A 22,500-nucleotide genomic window follows, 5' to 3' on the forward strand; every position below is an offset into this window, starting at 1 on the left:
AACCTTGCTCTTCTTTAAACGGTTAAAAATTATGTCCGGGCGGGACTTCCCGAAATAAATCCTTCAGAGTTTTTTCACTGTAGTGTTTGTCACGAATTTCTGGAACACATCCATGACGATATATACTTACAGTAAGTTCTGAAAACCAGGGAATTTACAAAATCACTGAATATTGTAGTACGTTTAAAGGCACAGTGCAGCTCACAGCCTTCGTTTTGCGTTTTTGTTGCAGCTGAGTGCATTTACAGTTCAAAAATCCTCCTATGGTAGTAAAACAAACCCAAAACTACCCAACGACGACATCTGTGAAGCTCGACAGTTTCTTGTTCACGCGAGTGCATAAATTAACCTAGTTATTACGTGGTGTTTGGTCGGAGTTCGATTCAACTGAGTGATTCCGGCCTCCATTTTGTTTTACACAAACTCATGATGACGTCTGACATAGTTTGCTAGTGACGTGTCTTTTTGTGCATGATGTGGTGATCTACCTGATCTAAATTTAGATCCAAAAATAGGTCAAGACCAGCCGGGTCCGAGTACGAAATTAATTCGTAAAAAAAATCGCAGTTCTTGACTCTTTGGGTGCAAGTCAATGAAACTTGGTAGTTCTTCTAACGGATAGCTGCCTGAGGTATGACTAAAAGCCCCAGGGGCTCCGTGCACCTGGATTTGACAAGTTCAGTACCTTTAAAAATTTCCTGTTTCCCTCAGGGATTTGACACATTTCCAAAGAAAATTTAGGAAATTTGAAAGTGTCAACCAGCTTCATGTACAACTACTCCAGCCCACAGAAAGACCAAATCAACACGCTGGACAGGAGGATCCAGACCACCACCCTTGTCTGACCACTGGTCACTGTAGGCTGAAGATGCACATCAGGAGCCTGGGACTCAGACACACAGCCACACTTTCACATGCCCCTCAATGGCTTCACCGTGAGGGCGTAATAGTTAAATTTCTCTCCACACAACCCAATGTGAGTGGAGACAACCCCGCAGCACATTGTACAGACCTGCATATTTCTGGAGACAGCACGCTAGCACTACTGGCCAGAAGACACCAGCCTGGGCACCAAGCTCTACAGACATGCCAACATCTGGAGACAGCACGCCAGCACTACTGGCCAGAAGACACCAGCCGCTGCAGAACTGCGATCTTCGTGGTAGCAACCGAGCTAAGGATATAACGGTCATGAAATTCGAACGCAGAAGAAGAAGAAGAAGAAGAAGAACCAGCATAGTTTAACGACCTCAGGTCATGCCTGCAGGTCATTCCAGGTTGAAACAACAAATATTCATCCTTTGTATTTCAAAGAACGACTCCAGACTGCTCAAAAGAAAATAAGACTGCAAATGTGAACATTAAATTATGTGGTTTTTAAAAAGACTGCACCGAAGCAGACATACCGGCCAATGCCCCAACAAAAATACGTTCTTGCCTGCCACGGTCTCTCTGTGTCTGTCTCCGTGTCGTCTGTCTGTCTGTCTGTCTGTCTGTCTCTCTTGCTCTCTCTCTCTTGCTCTCTCTCTCTGTCTCTCTCTGTCTCTCTTGCTCTCTCTCTCTCTCTCTCTGTCTCTCTTGCTCTCTCTCTCTCTCTCTCTCTCTCTCTCTCTCTCTCTCTCTCTCTCTCTCTCTTGCTCTCTCTCGCTCTGTCTCTCTCTCTCATCCGCTGTTTAATGACCGCCAAGCTGGTTGGAGCCGCACAATGGTTTTAAAAGGGCGTTTTAGCAGCGAATAGTGTCCTGTTATGGAGCACCGCAACCCTCTCGAGGCCATGTTGCTATGCTAAACAGGCCTCTCGCACCGCGCATTTTGCACTGTATAAAAACGGCGTTGGGTCGTCAAAGGCCCACAAAAACCAAGCGCTGTCTTTTGTCGTAGGGAAGACAGTTGGAAGATGGCGAGTTATGGGCGTTCGTGTGCACATCAAAACTCCCTTGCTCTCTCCGCGATCCCTTTGATGAGCGGGTTGTTTGTTGTTTTCATTGCCACACACACAGACCGACACACGCTGTGATTGTTTCAAGCATTGCCGCATCGTTTGATGCGCCTGACTTTTTGTGTGCTTGGTTGTCTATGTACAAAGACCTTTGTTGAATCGTTTGTGTCTGGTATGCTGCCGCCGGCGTGTCTTCGCTGGCATACATGACATTAGAGAGTGTGTGTGTGTGTGTGTGTGTGTGCGTGTGTGTGTTCGTACGTGCGTGCGTATGTGTGTGTGTGTGTGTGTGTGTGTGTGTGTGTGTGTGTGTGTGCGTGTGTGTGTGTGTGTGTGTGTGTGTGTGTGCGTGTGTGTGTGTGTGTGTGTGTGTGTGTGTGTGTGTGTGTGTGTGTGTGTGTGTGTGTGTGTGTGTGTGTGTGTGTGTGTGTGTGTGTGTGTGTGTGTGTGTGTGTGTGTGTGTGTGTGTGTGTGTGTGTGTGCGTGTGTGTGTTCGTACGTGCGTGCGTATGTGTGTGTGTGTGAGCCCATGCGTGCGTGTTTGTATGCTTGCGCGTGAGTTCGAGCGCTTGCGTGACTGTGCGAATTATTTACCAAGAATTCATTGAGCTCTCTAACTTCATATTTCTACTGCTGACGGAATTTCTCATTTTCTTCGTACGTCAGTCAATATTTCCAAGACACTTGTGATCTTTCCATACACGGGTATTATAAGCCTTTTATATTAATCAGAAAGCCCTGGCATGAATACCAACCTACTCAGTGATCACAACCTTCTCAGTGTCTGGATCATGTGTCTCCAAAACAGGCTTTAAGCCACAAAATGATCCCCTCCTCAAACGACTTTTCTTTGTAATGCATGAATGGGATTTAAACAGGATTATTTCACGACTTGAAATCCATATTACAGGGAAACCAACTATTTCCGTGGAAGACAGACACGCCTACGGAAACGCAAGATTGTCTGCGTGGACCTACGACCCGTCTTTTATGAGAGGATCACAGTTTTAAAGAGAGGCCGGCATACAGATTTTTAAAATTCTTGTTTTCAAGTTGTAACGTTACTTCACAAGCCTTTCAGTCTGAATCTAGAAAGAGACTTTGTGGACTAAGAAACCTTGTATTGAGCTATAATCATACCGAAGATATATAAGCGTAGTGGTAGAATATCTGTGCTCAGACTGAGGCATGTGCTTGACAGTGAACGAAATACATGTACAGTGGAACCCCGCTTTTAAGACCTTCAACAATCCGAGAAAATCAGGTCTTAAAATGTAGGAGTCTTAAAACGGAGGAGTCTTAAAATGTAGGAGTCTTAAAATGGAGGAGTCTTAAAATGGAGGAGTCTTACAATGGAGGAGTCTTAAAATGGAGGAGTCTTACAATGGAGGAGTCTTAAAATGGAGGAGTCTACAATGGAGGAGTCTTAAAATGGAGGAGTCTTAAAATGGAGGAGTCTTAAAATGGAGGAGTCTTACAACGGAAGAGTCTTACAATGGAGGAGTCTTACAATGGAGGAGTCTTAAAATGAAGGAGTCTTAAAATGTAGGAGTCTTAAAATGAAGGAGTCTTAAAATGGAGGAGTCTTAAAATGGAGGAGTCTTACAATGGAGGAGTCTTACAATGGAGGAGTCTTACAACGGAGGAGTCTACAATGGAGGAGTCTTAAAATGGAGGAGTCTTAAAATGGAGGAGTCTACAATGGAGGAGTCTTAAAATAAAGGAGTCTTAAAATGGAGGAGTCTTAAAATAAAGGAGTCTTAAAATGGAGGAGTCTTAAAATGGAGGAGTCTTAAAATGGAGGAGTCTTAAAATGGAGGAGTCTTACAACGGAGGAGTCTTACAACGGAGGAGTCTTAAAATGGAGGAGTCTTAAAATGGAGGAGTCTTAAAATGGAGGAGTCTTAAAATGGAGGAGTCTTAAAATGGAGGCGTCTTAAAATGGAGACAAATTTACAGAGCTTATGAAAAGAACACCTGAAAAATAACTTGTTAAAACGGAGGAAATCTTAGATAGGGGGTCTTAAGGGTGGGGGGGGGGGGGGGGGGTTCAACGGTACTTGTAAATAGGATCCATTGTATTTGTAATTCGAATGATACTCTGATACGATACAAGCCACTATTATATTACCTCAAAGGAAAGAAGAACACACACACACACACACACAATCACACACACACACACCCCCACACACACACCCACACACACACACACCCCCCCACACACACCCACACAAGCACACCCACACACACCCACACACACACACACACACCCACACACACACACACACACACACCCACACACAGAGAGTCTGGAAACATATCAAAATACCGTCAACTGACGCCAATGCTGATTCCAACTTATAGTGTTGCGAAGCAGCCATTACAGTGAGGTGAGAGAGGGAGTGATGGTGCATGAACACAGTCACGATCAGTCGAGTGTCCAATTGACAGGCAACACTTCAATCAGGCACTGTCCACTGTCCGTCATCCGTCACGCGCTGTCCTGGGCCCTGGGGAAACTAGTGGACACGGTTGACAGAAGAGACAATTCCAACACAATACGACCCTGCCCATCTTTGTCCACAGGTGTCATCAAACGGCAAAATTGCCATGTAAGGATCTCTTCTGTCAATCACCCCCTATGTACTTTCGGCAAGCTCTCTCGTCATGATCAAGAATCCCCCTCATCCGATTAACCGTTATCATTTTCCTTGGAAGACTAACTAACAGGCGTAACAGTGATCAAAGCACCAATCCGGGTCTTTCACTCCTTTTCCCCCTCACAAGCGGAATGCCCCGCAGTGAAGATTTTCCGGACCTTTGATTGGCGGGTTTTCGGATCCCTCGCTTCCGTCTACTTTTCTCCCACCCGCCTGCTGGTGCGACCGGATGTGGTGAACCTCATCTTTTGATGACGTGTCAGGCCAAGACCGGTCGGACAGTGTCCTTCAATGACTTAGCCTCCACAGTGGGTAACTATGCACCATACACCCGCTGCTTCTTCGCTAACTTCTGACAACTTGATATTAAACTTTAAATGCCCACCCCGCCTCGTTCTCCCCGTCGTAGACCTGGCTGTGCATTTATGTGGAATAAGACCATCCCTCCACTTGTTTTCATACTAAACATCAACACCCTGACTGCTTGCTGTGGTGAGTTGACATTTTTTTTAAATGAATAAATGTCAGAAGAAGGCACCAGTGCTTTTTGCAAACTTGATTCTTTAAGAAAAAAACCCCACTGTGCCTAGTGCGCACCCAGACTGTCCATTGTTGGTATGTGACCAAGTGGAGGGATGGTCTTATTTCATGTGAAAGCCTGGCCACATCTGAGACGCTGAGGCGAACTGTTTTCACGAGGCGGAGTGTTTTCACGAGGCTAAGTGTTTTCACGAGGCGGAGTGTTATCACGAGGCTAAGTGTTTTCACGAGGCGGAGTGTTTTCACGAGGCGGAGTGTTTTCACGAGGCTAAGTGTTTTCACGAGGCGGAGTGTTTTCACGAGGCGGAGTGTTTTCACGAGGCGGAGTGTTATCACGAGGCTAAGTGTTTTCACGAGGCGGAGTGTTTTCACGAGGCGGAGTGTTATCACGAGGCGGAGTGTTTTCACGAGGCGGAGTGTTTTCACGAGGCGGAGTGTTTTCACGAGGCGGAGTGGAGGCGAAGTGTTTTCATGAGGCGGAGTGTTTTCACGAGGCGGAGTGTTTTCACGAGGCGGAGTGTTTTCACGAGGCGGAGTGTTTTCACGAGGCGGAGTGTTTTCACGAGGCGGAGTGTTTTCACGAGTCGGAGTGTTTTCACAAGGCGGAGTGTTTTCACGAGGCGGAGTGTTTTCACGAGGCGGAGTGTTTTCACGAGGCGGAGTGGAGGCGAAGTGTTTTCATGAGGCGAAGTGTTTTCATGAGGCGGAGTGTTTTCACGAGGCGGAGTGTTTTCACGAGGCGGAGTGTTTTCACGAGGCGGAGTGTTTTCACGAGGCGGAGTGTTTTCACAAGTCGGAGTGTTTTCACAAGGCGGAGTGTTTTCACGAGGCGGAGTGTTTTCACGAGGCGGAGTGGAGGCGAAGTGTTTTCATGAGGCGGAGTGTTTTCACGAGGCGGAGTGTTTTCACGAGGCGGAGTGTTTTCACGAGGCGGAGTGTTTTCACAAGGCGGAGTGTTTTCACGAGGCGGAGTGTTTTCACGAGGCGGAGTGTTTTCACAAGGCGGAGTGTTCTCACAAGGCGGAGTGTTTTCACGAGGCGGAGTGTTTTCACGAGGCGGAGTGTTTTCACAAGTCGGAGTGTTTTCACAAGGCAGAGTGTTTTCACGAGGCGGAGTGTTTTCACGAGGCGGAGTGTTTTCACGAGGCGGAGTGTTTTCACGAGGCGGAAGTGTTTTCACAAGGCGGAGTGTTCTCACAAGGCGGAGTGTTCTCACGAGGCGAAGTGTTTTTACGAGGCGAAGTGTTTTTCACGAGGCGGAGTGTTTTCACGAGGCGGAGTGTTTTCACGAGGCGGAGTGTTTTCACGAGGCGAAGTGTTTTCACGAGGCGGAGTGTTTTCACGAGGCGGAGTGTTTTCACGGGGCGGAGTGTTTTCACAAGGCGGAGTGTTCTCACAAGGCGGAGTGTTTTCACGAGGCGGAGTGTTTTCACGAGGCGGAGTGTTTTCACGAGGCGGAGTGTTTTCACGAGGCGGAGTGTTTTCACAAGGCGGAGTGTTTTCACGAGGCGGAGTGTTTTCACGAGGCGGAGTGTTTTCACGAGGCGAAGTGTTTTCACGAGGCGAAGTGTTTTCACGAGGCGGAGTGTTTTCACGAGGCGGAGTGTTTTCATGAGGCGGAGTGTTATCACGAGGCTAAGTGTTTTCACGAGGCGGAGTGTTTTAACGAGGCGGAGTGTTTTCACGAGGCGAAGTGTTTTCACGAGGCGAAGTGTTTTCACGAGGCGAAGTGTTTTCACAAGGCGAAGTGTTTTCACGAGGGTTTTCACGAGGCGGAGTGTTTTCACGAGGCGAAGTGTTTTCACGAGGCGGAGTGTTTTCACGAGGCGAAGTGTTTTCACGAGGCGGAGTGTTTTCACGAGGCGGAGTGTGGTGGAGTGTTTTCACGAGGCGGAGTGTTTTCACGAGGCGGAGTGTGGTGGAGTGTTTTCACGAGGCGGAGTGTGGTGGAGTGTTTTCACGAGGCGGAGCTTTTTCACGAGGCGGAGCGTTTTCACGAGGCGAACTGTTTTCACGAGGCGAAGTGGAGGCGAAGTGTTTTCACGAGGCGAAGTGTTTTCACGAGGCGGATTGTTTTCTCGAGGCGGAGTGTTTTCACGAGGCGGAGTATTTTCACGAGGCGAAGTGTTTTCACGAGGCGAACTGTTTTCACGAGGCGAAGTGGGCCTTTACGCTTGAATTCACAGCAGTTGTCGGTCCTTGAAGGCCGTGTCTGATTGACGTCACAAGCAAGAGAACCGCAGTATAGGAATAGAGACTCTAGAATACAAAAAATAAAAAGTCATGGAGATCTGGGCCGGCATGCAGGAGTGGATTTTAGATACTTTAGTCCACGATAAACTGCTGCGAGGGTACAGTTTTATCCCGGGTATCTGACCTCGACTCTTGCATACCAGCACTGGTTTAAAGGTACCGATGCACTGTCCTGCTCGTGGGAGCAATCGTGTTAAATCACAGGTTGTTGCTACTTGGAATTAAGATAATCCTTCAATGTAAATGAATACACACAAAGAAACCCACAAAAACAGCAAGACGTCCCCCCTCTGCACAGAACGCGGCCACACGATTGATGTGTTGGTTTGGTGTGGTCCACATGCAGGGGTATTCTTCTTACCAGATGTAAAATCCTGGCCAGATATGGATAATCATTAAATGAGGTGGAAGTGATGATGGGTCACACACAAACACACACGCGCACGGGCTCACACACACCACCTCCACCAACCGTACCCCTCCACACACACACACCACATCACCACCCCTTTAATATATCCACACACCAGCATGTCGATTCGCTGACCACACAATCAGGGCTCACATCAAAAGCGGCCGTCAGTCCGGCAGACAGGTGTGACAGTTAATTTACAATCTGTGACAACAGTCGGCGAGAGCGGCGTCGGCCATCACAGGTGACCAAGGACACTGGTCACACCCGATGGCCCTGCACCAGGTAGGGGTTACAGTCCACTGAATTGCCGACATCTGGGCCGAGGGGCACGAAGCGAAAGTGGGTGCCACCCAAACGGGAGCGAACAAACCGCGGGATCTGATTCGTTGAAATTAGCAACGGTAACATTATTTGTAACGCAGAATCTTATGTTGCGGTGTTGTTCCCGGACACAGAGGACACTATGCCAGATGGACTTGGATTCAAAATATATATCCATCAAAATGTCCTGGCTGCAAAAAATTGTTGCGCCAGAAAACATCCTACGAGTCAAAGCTATCGGACATTTGACCGGCGTGGGGTCAGAACATTGTCTGATCAAAAAAGTATGCGTAAATGACCGAAAACCGAGGCCTGGGAACAACACTGTTGGCGTAACGTTGGGAGCGATCTGGGTGCCTTTTTTCTTGTACATAGTATTCCTTTAAGCGAAATATTTCTTTGCGGCGTAGTGCCTCTGCCAGCACCAGTCCTGCATGTACATTGTGAGCAAGGAAGAATAGATTGATAATCACGGAAGTAGCCTGACTTACAACAGAAGCCTTTTGTTGCAATAATGCACGACGTACAAAACTTCACCGGAAATGTTCGCAAGGTGACTGGTAAAAAAGAGCACAATTTCGTCTGAAAACATCTGCAAAGCTTACCGGAAGTTCTCATCGAGCGCGCGTGCTATCTAGGTCCCATGGGATTGACCTCCCCTTGCGCAAGAACAAACCGCTTGGTGTCGCTGCGACATTTGCAGGTTCAGAGGTCAATCGACACCAGCCCGTTTCCCCGTGTGTGGCTTCGTCACACTGAGTCGATCATGGTGTTGTCTGTTCGCTGTATGTCAGGCTTTGCACTTCTGATATGCAGCTATTTTGATGTGTTCCACTTTTGAACACACTTTTTGTAACCAGTTGAGAACAATGTGTGACATACTATAATTATGACTCTGCTAGCAAATGAAGCATACAGTCATGATAAACACGAAATAGTGATTTTATCTCCCACAATTCTAAGAGGAATGGGGCACGTGAGATATTAATCCCTTTCCTTTATACATTCTGGTCAATAAGACTACCATACGACTTCCCTTACTCGTCATTATTTTGCAAATAGTGTTTATTATGTGTGCTACTTTTGCAAGTAGAATTATTCATTATTCCACACAATTTTCACAAACTGGTTACAAAAAGTGTGGTTAAAAATGGAACACTTAAATTGAGAGTGCTGATTTGTTCCCTCTCGCTGCATGTCGCCGGTTTCGCGTTGTGTGTAGAAACTCAGAAACTAATTTCAAATCGTAGAAAACTTTGTCGTCATTTGGGCCGAACATTATTTTTCACTGTGAAGGAAAGATGACCGCAAGGATTGCCTAAAATCGCCGACACTTTTATAAGTATTTTGACAAAATTGCCGAAGAAAACAAATAATAGCAAGATTCCTGCATACTAGACTATACCCATATTTTTTAGTTGTTTTGCCTTGTTTTTTCAATTCCTTTCCAATTTTTTTATTCGTTTTATTTTCATCAACATTTTTAAAGAAGTTCAATTTTGTAGTGTTAAAAAAGAGCTAATGGCCCTGTCACACCTTAACGTATTAGCCAGCGTATGCCGACGTATCAAACTTTCCCTAAAACGCTGGCGTACGCTGAACTATCCATGTTGTTTTTTCTCAATTTTGGGCGTATACATAGCGTATTTATAACGAGTTGGGCGTATACATAGCGTATTCAAAACGAGTTTGACGTACAAATATCGTGATAGTAACGTATATAGAAGATTTCGATAACTTATAGATAACGTATACCAACGAATGCTTAACGTGTTGCCGGCGTTCACAACTTATGTCCAACGATAGTCTAACGTATGCATAACGTTTGCAGCGTATCGCCGACGATCACATGTCGTAGCCTATAAAAAAAAATATATTAAAAAAGGGTGAAGGCATCGTCACCGATGAAGAAGTAGGGCACATCCTCGTTGTCGTTGGGAAGAGGCTCAGGGTCAGGAAAACCTAGGGTACGCATTCCTTCAGCTCACAGGAATTGTATATCTGCGCATCTGATGCTGATCCAGTACCACTAATATCTGCCCAAATGAATTTGTAGTCGGCATCTACAAGCGCCATCAGAACAATGGAGTAGAATCCTTTGTAGTTGAAGTATAGATTCCCACTCTTTGGGGGACAGCGGCAGGCCACGTGCTTCCCATCAAGTGCCCCACATGTATTGGGAAAGTTCCATCTTTGGAAGAACTTATCAGCTACAGCGCGCCAACTCTCCGGAGTACTTGGGCAGACTAGCACCTCATCCACATATTCGTCAATAATGGCTTGACAGACATCTCCAACCACAAGGGACTGGGTGTTGTGAGGGACCCTCCATCCGAACTTCATCGAGGCATACTAATCTTGTTCTCAGAGGCAAGGTGGCGTAAAGTTAGGGCCAACTTTATGCCAGGCTCAAGCGGATCCCTGTAGAAGGTGTACTGCTTGGTCATCCTTGGACCCACTCTGGCCAGCAGCTCGTCGAACATCGCTGGAGATATTCGCAGAAAGTTGGTGAAGGATGCATGGTCCTCGTTACGGAGTTCCACCATTAGCTGGTCATACATGCCAAACTGCCGTCGCCTCCCGATCCATGGTCTCACCCAGTTCCTTCTCCCCCGTTCACCTCTTCTTCTCCTTCGTCTACTGGCACGCCACCTGGTACAGTGTCAAATCGATGAGGTCATGTTGATGTTGGAGGACAGCTAGTTGGTATTCTCGTCTCAGGCTTGCCGGATCTTCCATCTCTCGGATTACATGGACATCTGCTCACCAGGGAGTCTTGAGGAGCACTGGCGGTTTCCACCTGCGAACCCCATCTTTATATACCAATGCCCCATAAACGCTGCCAATACGCTTTTGTACGGCAGCTGTAAGTTAGAAACACGTTCAGTACGTTCTGTGGTCGTCCGGAACACGTTCAAAACGTCTACATACGCCAATATGCGTTGGAGATACGTTCGACATACGCACGTTACTCATAGGTTAGAGATACGTTTTGGGTACGTTTACAATTATCTCGACGTACGTCGACGTATTAGTAACGTGTGTGAACGTGTGTCAACGATCGCATAACTTACCTATAACGTACGGACATTTTGTGCATGTTCAAAATTTGTCGAGGACCTCGCCGTACGACGACGTATACCAGCGTACTTCAGCGTGTTCTTAACGTATACAAAACTTACCCATAACGTATTCGACGTATTCGCCAGATTTTTCATACGTCGGCATACGCTGGCTCATACGTCAAGGTGTGACAGGGCCATAACAAGCAAATATGTTCTCTCTTTCTTTCTCGCTCTCTCTCTCTCCACCATCATCATCATCATCATCTCACTCTCTCACTCTCAGTCTCTCTCGAGGGCTGGTTGAAAAGAAGCTCGTTTATATTGCTTATGCCACAGCCCTCGTAAAATCTGATTTGATTTGATTTGATTTGATTTGATTTGATATTTCTCTCTCTCTCTCTCTCTCTCTCTCTCTCTCTCTCTCTCTCTCTCTCTCTCTCTCTCTCTCTCTCTCTCTCTCTCTCTCTCTCTCTCTCTTTCTCTGCCTTCTGAGTTTTGAATCCCCCCCCCTCCCCGTAGCACCCTCTCTCTCTCTTTCTTTCTCTGTGCGTCCAGGCGATAAATTGCATTTCGATTTGTAACGATTTCTTGAATGACGAGCTGCCCACTTTCCTAAGGTGGTCAACCAAGCGCATCAAACTTAACAAATTGCAAGATAGCCTGACAATTAAACAGAAAAGTAAAAAGTAAATATTAAAGAAGCGAAAAAAATCACAATCCTGCTGGAAACTGGAGACCGTGAAATAGCTTCTCTTGCTTACTTCTATTTTCGATTTTTTTTTACATCCCCAGAAATAATCGCCACTTGCATGCATGGTTCACAATTCTTTATGTTTTTTTGTTTGTTTTGAGTTCATCACTTTTTGGAGACACCATGGGAAACCCTCAACCTAACCAAAAAGATCATCAATGAAACTATACTTCACCAATTTTACCTACATTTTTCTCCTGTTCGGAAGTGAAGTCGTATAAACTCAGCCCTGAAAGTCCACAAAATGGTGCACCAGCCTTTGACGAGTGATTCTGAAAATGTAATCGCCAGAGAGCAAATTTTACTAGCCAAACCAATAATCTGTTTCAGCAACTTTACACGCATTTGGTGAGTAGATGAACATTTCTACTCGCCAGTTACATGTTTCTACTCGCCATGGTGCGTAAAATACACTCTTCAAAATAAGTTAAGGATCGGTTGAAAAAACGGATCTAATTATAAAAAATTGCCAAAAAATTAAACATCGACATAATAATTAAAAGATTAATGTGTTTGAATTAACAAATGAACAATGAGTCTTGACCTAGAATTTTGTTTGACAGGCAGAGTTATTTCCCTTTATGGGGCTTCTCAAAAGCTTCTGCATTTTGGAAGAAAAGGGGTGTTTTTTATAGCCCCATGAAATTTGCGGAACGCATGCCAGGGCAAAAGGTTGTGATGCACGTGCTACAACAGGGTCCTGGCTATGAACATCGCTCACCAGGTTGTGTTTAAAGGTTGACACGCTGACACAATTATGCACAGTAGCAACATGCCCCCACGAAGAAAACTGAGCGATTTGGATAGAGGAAGGGCAATAGGATGTCTTCAAGACGGTGTTGCTGCCAGGCAAGTGGCCCAGAGGCTTGCAGTGGCTCCCTCTGTCATCATCAGACTAAAACAGAGATTCCAAGCAACTGGAAGAGTGCAGGAGCGACGTTCTGGTCGGCCCAGAGTCACCACACAAAGAGAGGATCACTTCATTCAGAGGCAGGCCATGCAACAAAGAATGGCTACGGCAAACAACATTAGGCAACGCCTACAAGCTACCATCAACACTGTTGTTAGTGGTCAGACGATCCGAAACCGCTTACACAACTTTGGCTTGAACAACCCTGACTGCTAATCACCGAGCAGCTCGCCGAGCCTGGTGCACTCAACATGTGAGGTGGCAACGTCAGCAGTGGGCTCAGGTGTTGTTTACAGATGAGTCCCGCTTTTGCTTGGAACCTCGCATCCGAGTGTGGATGCGTCGCGGAGAGCGCTTCGCAGAAGGCGCTGTTCTGGAACGACAGCGTTTTGGCGGAGGCTCTGTGATGGTCTGGGGAGGGATCAGCACACGTCTAAGGACACCTCTGTACCATGTAGTGGGCAACTTGACCGGTGTCCGCTACCAGAATGAGATCCTGCAACCCCTGGTCGTTCCAGCCCTCCAAGCGATCGGCCCTCGTGCGATTCTTCAGGGTGACAACGCACCTCCCCATCGCTCTGCAGCTGTAAACACCTTCATCCAGCAGGCCAGGGTCAACAGGATGCTGTGGCCAGCCAACAGCCCGGACCTGGACCCCATAGAGCACATGTGGGACGAGCTTTGTCGTCGGGTAGAGCAACATCACCCTCCTCCTGCCAATCTGGGTCAACTGCTGCAATGGCTCCAACAGGAGTGGAATGGAGTTCCCAGAGCATTCATATGCAACCTGATCCACTCCATGCGCCAACGATGTGTTGAATGCCTGGCACACAACGGAGGGCACACGCGTTATTGACACTGATTCACATTGTTGTGAATTCCATTTTCGAGGGTTGTCACGTTTGACACACTCTAGCTAAATTGTCGCTGCCGCGTTCGATCTTTGCTTTGTTTGTCATTACTTCTTGGTTGTTCAATTATATAATTTTAAAAAAATGAAAGAATTCGGTCTTGTCTGTTTTGTGTGGCGTGCTTGTAAAAAAGTGATCCTTAATTTTTTTTGAAGAGTGTACTCGCCACTTTCAGGGCTGAAACTTCTTCCGGGTTCATTCGGTACTCGTTCATTAAAAAACCTGGACTGGAAGAATGACAAGAGGTCATGATATGAGGAGAGAAAAAAAGAAAAGGAAGAAGTAGTCCTAATAAACCACACAAAAAATCAAATAAAATGCACGGCTTGGCATTTCCTGAAACCCGAATTCCAATTTTCCACATATTGATCTACAATTTTCCAGGTTCCAGAGAGAGAGAGAGAGAGAGAGAGGGGGGTATTATTTTTATAGTTATGAAATTAGAAACGCCTGGAAACAGAAAATATTATAGAATATGATGTGTGTGTGTGTGTGTGTGTGTGTGTGTGTGTGTGTGTGTGTGTTTGGGCATAGACCATTTATCCTGGACCGCCAACTAGCTCTCTCTCCGCTCTTTCTCTCTATTACGAGGTAGCGGCCTCTCGCATTTAGGAACCTACGCTTACATGGCCTTTCAGAAATCAGGGGGATGTCATATCCGGTGTCGATTGTAAACATGGACGAAGTTGCCGAGGTAAGTTCTGAAAATGCTAAAATAAACTCAGCTAAAGTGCATATGGAACATGTTTTTCGATGAGTTTTGTTAAGTTTAGTTTGGAGTTTTGGAAAATCCAGTTCATTGTCACCTCCCATTGTCACAAATAACTGGAGCGTGCTTTCTTTTCACTGTCTTCGAATCGCTGGCCTTTCAAACCGGACGCAAAGCGCCCCTGAAAGTCGAGCGTCGTAACCTCGAAGGGTCACGTGACGAGTTGGCGGTCCAGGCTATTTGGTCTATGGTTTGGGAGACTCGTCTTACTGTATTTCCAGGGCATCTGCCACTGATACGGTAAAATGTTTGCAATGTGAATCGTTGTCCAGTTGCGACAAAACCATTACGTAAAATAATTATCAGACGAAAGAAAACAAGTCGCGTAAGGCGAAATTACTACATTTAGTCAAGCTGTGGAACTCACAGAATGAAACTGAACGTAGTCCGCCGCTAGTGCAAAAGGCAGTGAAAGTGACGAGCCTGTTTGGCGCGGCAGCGGTTGCGCTGTGCTTCATAGCACGCTTTACTGTACCTCTCTTCGTTTTAACTTTCTGAGCGTGTTTTTAATCCAAAAATATCATATCTATATGTTTTTGGAATCAGGAACCGACAAGGAATAAGATGAAATTGTTTTTAAATCGATTGCGGAAATTTAATTTTGATCATAATTTTTATATTTTTAATTTTCAGAGATTGTTTTTAATCCAAATATATCATATGTATATGTTTTTGGAATCAGAAAATGACGAAGAATAAGATGAAATTGCTTTTGGATCGTTTAATAAAAAAATAATTTTAATTACAAGTTTCCGATTTTTAATGACCAAACTCACTCATTAGTTTTTAAGCCACCAAGCTGAAATGCAATACCAAAACCCGGCCTTCGTCGAAGATTGCTTTGCCATAATTTCAATCAATTTAATTGAAAAATGAGGGTGTGACAGTGCCGCCTCAACTTTTACAAAAAGCCGGATATGACGTCATCAAAGGTATCTATCGAAAAAATGAAAAAAAATGTATGGGGATATCATACCCAGGAACTCTCATGTCAAATTTCATAAAGATCGGTCCAGTAGTTTAGTCTGAATCGCTCTACACACACACACAGACACACACACACACACACACATACACCACGACCCTCGTCTCGATTCCCCCCTCTATGTTAAAACATTTAGTCAAAACTTGACTAAATGTAAAAATAAGGAAACCGTTGAATCTGAAAATACAGTAGCAAAAGAAAAAACCCACAGACAAACAAAATAAACAAACAAGTGGCGTAAAGCAATATCAGAACATTTAGTCAATACGACGGTCAAAACATTAAAACTGGACTTAAAAAGTCTTTGCCGAGACGGAGCCTGGCTGACAGAAATCTGTCGACCGAATTCTCGATGGCTCGACATCATAACGAATTTATGTTTTTGTGCTTAATATAATTTCAAACATAACATATCTAAACATTTTTTTGATTCAGGAAAAAGTTAAGAACGCAACGGAGCCACCTTTGTGTCGTTATTGCAATGTTGATTTCAAGCAAACTGTTGATTAGCAAATCAATTGAACAATGTTTGAGCTTTACTTGCAATCAAATAGTCCAGACCGGGTCAAAGACTATTAAATATTGACCAAAATTTCAATCAATTTGATTAAAAAATGCAGTCGCCGCAGCGCCGCCTCAACTTTTTTGTAACCGGATGTGACGTCATTGAGGACATTTATCGAAATAATATTAAAAAAATGTATGGGGATCTGATCTACACAAAAATCTTCATGAACACCTGTCCAGTAATGTTCTGGTGAACTCTCTCTCTCTCCTTCTCTCTCTCTATATATATACACACAGACACAAACCCACATCCACACACACACACACACACACACACACACACACACACACACACACACACACATGTCGTATCAGTTTACTCAATATCAAGAAAAAAAGCAAGTGCATGATGTTATGTGCAGAAAATATTATTCGCGACGGAGATAAACTATAATTATGTACGTATTTATGACCGTGCATGTTAGGGTTGTACTTGATTCATGTTCCACAGTTCGTCATACAATCTGTCACCAATGTTTTAAAATATGATCATCAAAATTTCCGACAGAAAAAGGTTGATGTTTTTCATAGATAGTAAGGATCCAATTATACTATTTGCTTGCTTGCGCGCGCGTCTGTTTGTGAGAGTGTGTGTATGTGTGTGTGTGTGTGTGTGTGTGTGTGTATGTTTGTGTGTGTGTGTCTCTCTCTCTCTCTCTATCTGCATGTAAGCGTGTGTGCGTGCGTGCGTGTGCTTTTGTGTATGTGCGTGTGCGTGCGTGCGTGATCTGTGTGTGTGTGTATGTGCGTGCGTGCGTGCGTGCGTGTGTGCGTGCGTGTGTGTGTGTGTGTGTGTGTGTGTGTGTGTGTGTGTGTTTGTGTATCGGCGTGTGTGTGTTTGTTTTTGTGTCTGTGTGCATGTATGTTGTGCGAAGCCTTTTCACTTGGTGTTTTACCTTGTCAACATTCACTAATTTAGCCAGTCTTTAATTCAAGTGTTTATTGAAACAGAGTGTCCCCGAGTGTTCTTAGTTCCAAGAGTCATCCGAACGAAGCTGACACAGCAGCGGATGAAAACAAAGAGTTATATCCCTTTACATCAGTCACGCCTCAATTGAACGAAGCTATCTTCATTTTTGCTCTTCGAAGTCTTCACATTCTTCGATGGCTCCTGAAAAATAGTTAAACAAAAAGAGTGTACAATCAGAAAATCACTGGTTTGTTTGATTTTTCAGAGGAAGACATTAAATAACTGACAGGAAAATAAATTTAAGAAAGCAATTTGATTTGTTAGTTGTTGCTTTTTGGGTCCAGCGGACCATATAGGCCAAATCAGGACCTCTTACAACGCAATAAATAAATGGAACAAGAACAAAAAATTATAACAGCCATTAGTATTAACTTTGCCCTAGGATTTATGATGGAATAGATTATACAATGTTGATGATGAAAACAAATTATGAACAAGTAATAAAACCAAGTCAGTATATGGATTTAATGAAGCTGGCAAGTGAAAGGGAGCTTACTGATGACGGTGAGGAAGTCGTCCAGCTCATCCCCAGCCAGTGCACCGTCCGTGTTGGCTGAAACCATGACAACAATATTCATGGTTAGTCTTGAAACGGAGAAAAATCCCGAGTTGGACAATAAGCTGTTTCCATGGATCTATGCACACAACAAATGTTGCAAATAATCTTAACGTTTCTTCATGCAGGTAGCAACATAACTACATGCTATGATTTGTGTAGGGATTCAGACCTAACCAACATTTTTATTTTTGTTTGAATCATCTCCAATCCAAAATCTGAACACAAAATAAAAATTCTATCGCTCCCGTTTGATCAATTAGCGTCCGAATAAAACAACAAGAAAGGTACGTAAGTTGTGGGAACGTTTGTTATTGACAAAACAATACGTTACAGTCACAGATATTAATAACAAAAAGAAAAAAAAGACTTAGTTCGCAAAAGATGCAGCCGCTTGGGGAGAAGACACAAGCGAGGCAATGATTTGTTTGTCTGTGGACTTAAAAGACCGTTGGGTCGAAATATCTGTAACTGTAACGCATTGTTGTTGCTTTATCAATAACTGTAACGCATTGTTGTTGCTTTATCAATAACTGTAACGTATTGTTGTTGCTTTATCAATAACTGTAACGTATTGTTGTTGCTTTATCAATAACTGTAACGTATTGTTGTTGCTTTATCAATAACTGTAACGTATTGTTGTTGCTTTATCAATAACTGTAACGTATTGTTGTTGCTTTATCAATAACTGTAACGTATTGTTGTTACTTTTATCAATAACTGTAACGTATTGTTGTTGCTTTATCAATAACTCTAACGTATTGTTGTTGCTTTATCAATAACACACGTTCCAATAACTTAGCTCTCTTGTTTTTTATTCTGAATTTTGGAACGTTGGCAGTCTTTTTGTTTTTGGATTTATTCAATTAGCGTCCGGTAATGTTGAAAAGGAAAACATAGTTTCATGCTTACAGGAGCTTTCCGCTTGGAAACTACCAGAAGTCAACAGCGTTGTGCACACACGGATCATTCTGTGTTAACATGACGTCATTCTGTGTTAACATGACGTCATTCTGTGTTAACATGACGTCATTCTGTGTTAACATGACGTCATTTGCAGGTTGACAGGGGAGCCACTTACAACATTAGTTTGGAAATAATCCACTCTGGTCATAAAGCAGTCAGTATAGAGAGTGTTGGTATGTGTCCAAGTGGTTAGGTGCTTGTATGGTGATAACCACGATGGTTTACAGCAAATGGATGGAGTCTTTTTCAATACTGCCATGCCTTTAGTGAATCAATGTTATCGATCATTTCTATTTAACTATATCGTTTATAAATTCCACGTCAAAAAGGTCAAATAAATGGCAGGTGTAACAAACGTGTTCCTTATGGATCCTGACATACAAAAACTGACTGTGGTCAAACACTGACCGTCACTCTCGGCAAAGGCAGCATTAATGACGTCACTGGTCAGACCCAAGGAGAGGTCCAGTCCCAGGCCTGGACACGTTTGCTCCAGTTGCTGGACAACAGCGTTGGTCTCCTCCGGGGTCAGGTCCGGTCCGCAGTCTGCGTCCCTCTTCCCGAGAGCACCGACTAGCACAGCAGTGGCTTTGGTCTTCAGTGCTGTCTTGGCCACATCTCCGACAAACTGTCACAGTGATAGACGAAATGAGATATGTAATAAGTTGTAAACTGTCAACTCAATGAATGTACATTATGTACATTTTAGAAACAAGAACACACACACACACACATACACACACACACACACGCACACACACACGCGCGCGCGCGCGCACGCACGCACTCACGCACGCACAAACACTCGTACGCACACACGCACGAACGCACTTCCAAGCACACACACACACACACACACACACATTCACACACACACACATTCACACACACACACATTCACACACACACACACACACACACACTCATACACACACACACACAAATCTCTCTCTCTCTCTCTCTCTCTCTGTCTCGTACCCTTCCCACACTTCTCCAAAAGCGCCTCCTCCTTCTCCTTCTCCATCCCTCGCAGTCCGGCACGAGCACAGCACAGATGAACAGTAGCACGAGTACAGTCTTGCTCAACTGAAAGACAGATAATGCAGAATGTAATTTTTTAAGAGAGAGAGAGAGAGAGAGAGAGAGAGAGAGAGAGAGAGAGAGAGAGAGAGAGAGAGAGAGAGAGAGAGAGAGAGAGAGAGAGAGAGAGAGAGAGAGAGAGTACCGCGTTCTGTCACGTACAATATATTGCTACTCTGATATAAACTGAGCAAAATAATTACTGCACCCATTTTCGAACCCCAACTAATACATTCATTCCCGTGTCATATTATTCAAACCTTATATGCCATTAAAGGCCCTTCACTTGGCTACCTGCCACACTTTTCAGATCAAAGATTTCTGTTACAAGTATCACGTGACTGCCGCGGAAGTAAGGGTACCCCCCAAATCGGCCTGACAATAACGTCAGGTACCAATAAAAAAAAATCGACAAAAATTCAGAATAGGCGCAGCTTGGCAACTTTTACATACGATAAGAAAGAAAAATCATTTATCTATCTACAATATGTTTTGCTTTGTTATCTTGTGTATCTCTTGTGTTATGTTCTACTGATGCCGGTGTGGAATGCATAAGCAGTAGAAAACGAGAGGATTTTGCGTCCACGTAATGATTTAACTCGTGTATCTAAATGACACGTTGGCAGTATTTGTAACACTTGTTTGTCTGTATGCATGCAAAGTCATGATTTGTTTGGATGTAAACCTTTAAACCCATGACACATTGTAAAACATTTTCCGGAAGATTGCTTATCATCTCAACAAAAACCTGTAACGAAGCGAAATTTCTACCGGACGTACGTATCGTATAATTATAGACTTCAGATCGTAAAAGTTTCAAATCAATCCATTCAGGTGTTTCTGAAATATCGCGCTTTTCGTCATGTTACCCCTCAAAATGGACGCAAAAACCTCTCGTTTTATACTGCTCGTGCGCTCCACACTCGCATCAGTAAAAAGGACATGACTCAAGAGATACGCACGATAACAAACATTGTAAGTAAGCACTGGTGTCACATGACTGTGAAACAGTTGATTGGCTAATGGCAGAGAGCGTATTTTTCCGCCCTTTGCCAAAGCGAGGCTGTTCCCCTTCTTTTGATTTGAGAAGATTCTTCTCATCCTCCGTGTTAGTGACATGTAGTTTATCTTCTCCACATTACAAAATGATGCTTGACCCTCAATTTCCCGCGGCTAAAGGCAGAAGTGTTTTTTTCTGTGAGTCTGGGCCTCTTATTTCGACTTGCGAAGATTCTTCTCATCCGCTGTGTTAGTGGCATGTACCTTATCGTCTCCACATTTCCAAACAATGATGCTTGACCCTACAATTTCCCGCGGCTAAAAGCAAAAGGTGTTTTTTTCTGACAGATTTCGAGCTGGACAAAGCAGCATTTGGAAGTCGACTGATTCAATAGACTGTCCTATTCGTATATGTAGCAGACGACACCATTAGTTCAGCACTGAAATGAACGGTTTTCGCCTATTTCAAGACAACTACGATGTAAACAGAACACGCGAAGGCTTCTAAACATTCTTACCATGTAATCAGTCATAGCACCAACCTCCCAGATGAATACAGGTAGGCTACATTGCGAGAAATAACATACCAACTTTATTTTTTTGCGAATGAGGGAACCAACGTGTCACTTTGGGTCGTTTGACATCAGGGGACGCCACTCAGTTGCTTGGGGGTCGTTAATTTTTTGGGGAGCAAGGAACATTTTGGTACATGTTGTTTTTTATACCAATAATTGATATTTCAGTGAAACTGTATGCTAACGGGTACATTTCGCACAACTGTAACTCATACTGTTAGTTGCTAATCTATTAAACGGTACAGAGGGTAATCACTGAAATCGTAAAATGCATGGTCGGCGATGAAACCGTCAATACCCCCGTCATGTGCAAAGCCCACACACACACACAAAAGTAGATCTAAATCGACCTGTCCACAGTTTATCCGAACGCTGGCAGAAAAATGTGCCTTTTCAAACGTTCTAATCTAGTGTCGTTACTGACAATATCGTTATTGAAACAATCACAGTGCGCTAAGAGATTTATAGAGCAAATCTTCAAAATAATTATTGAACTCAGCGCTTCGCGCTTCGTGCAATAATTCATTTTCTCGATTTGCTCTATAAATCTCTTTGCGCACTGTGATGTCTCAATAACTTAAAACAAGTCGCGTAAGGCGAAAATACAACATTTAGTCAAGTAGCTGTCGAACTCACAGAATGAAACTGAATGCAATGCAACGCAGCAAGACCGTATACTCGTAGCATCGTCAGTCCACCGCTCACGGCATAGGCAGTGAAATTGACAAGAAGAGCGGGGTAGTAGTTGCGCTGGGAAGGATAGCACGCTTTTCTGTACCTCTCTTCGTTTTAACTTTCTGAGCGTGTTTTTAATCCAAACATATCATATCTATATGTTTTTGGAATCAGGAACCGACAAGGAATAAGATGAAAGTCTGAATCGCTCTACACACACACACAGACACACACACACACGCACATACACCACGACCCTCGTCTCGATTCCCCCCTCTACGTTAAAACATTTAGTCAAAACTTGACTAAATGTAAAAACAACCTGTTCGGAATAGATAATAAAGTTGGCTCTCACCTCGTTTTTACATTTAGTCAAGTTTTGACTAAATGTTTTAACATAGAGGGGGGAATCGAGACGAGGGTCGTGGTGTATGTGTGTCTGTCTGTCTGTCTGTCTGTCTGTCTGTTTGTGTGTGTGTGTAGAGCGATTCAGACTAAACTACTGGATCGATCTTTATGAAATTTGACATGAGAGTTCCTGGGTATGATATCCTAAGACATGTTTTTCATTTTTTTGATAAATGTCTTTG

The 22,500-nt window shown here is 44.1% G+C and overlaps 2 protein-coding genes and 1 pseudogene across 4 annotated transcripts in view; 1 reads left to right on the forward strand and 2 right to left on the reverse strand.

The window, feature by feature from the left end:
• Positions 1-22,500, forward strand: part of LOC138983240 (cytosolic purine 5'-nucleotidase-like) — a 248,483-nt gene that overhangs the window by 63,556 nt on the left and 162,427 nt on the right. The window lies entirely within an intron of this gene.
• LOC138981513 (uncharacterized) lies at positions 9,811-11,222 on the reverse strand (annotated as a pseudogene).
• Positions 16,997-22,500, reverse strand: part of LOC138983250 (uncharacterized) — a 6,633-nt gene continuing 1,129 nt past the window's right edge. Inside the window, exons 2-5 of the mRNA XM_070356683.1 lie at positions 19,560-19,667; positions 18,990-19,209; positions 17,556-17,612; positions 16,997-17,200 (exon numbers count right to left, since the gene is read on the reverse strand). Of these exons, the coding sequence (XP_070212784.1) occupies positions 17,160-17,200; positions 17,556-17,612; positions 18,990-19,209; positions 19,560-19,667 (426 nt within the window). The 3' untranslated portion in view covers positions 16,997-17,159. The remainder of the gene's footprint in view (positions 17,201-17,555; positions 17,613-18,989; positions 19,210-19,559; positions 19,668-22,500) is intronic.

The sequence above is a fragment of the Littorina saxatilis genome, linkage group LG12 (assembly GCF_037325665.1).
Source record: "Littorina saxatilis isolate snail1 linkage group LG12, US_GU_Lsax_2.0, whole genome shotgun sequence".
Lineage (NCBI taxonomy): Eukaryota > Metazoa > Mollusca > Gastropoda > Littorinimorpha > Littorinidae > Littorina > Littorina saxatilis.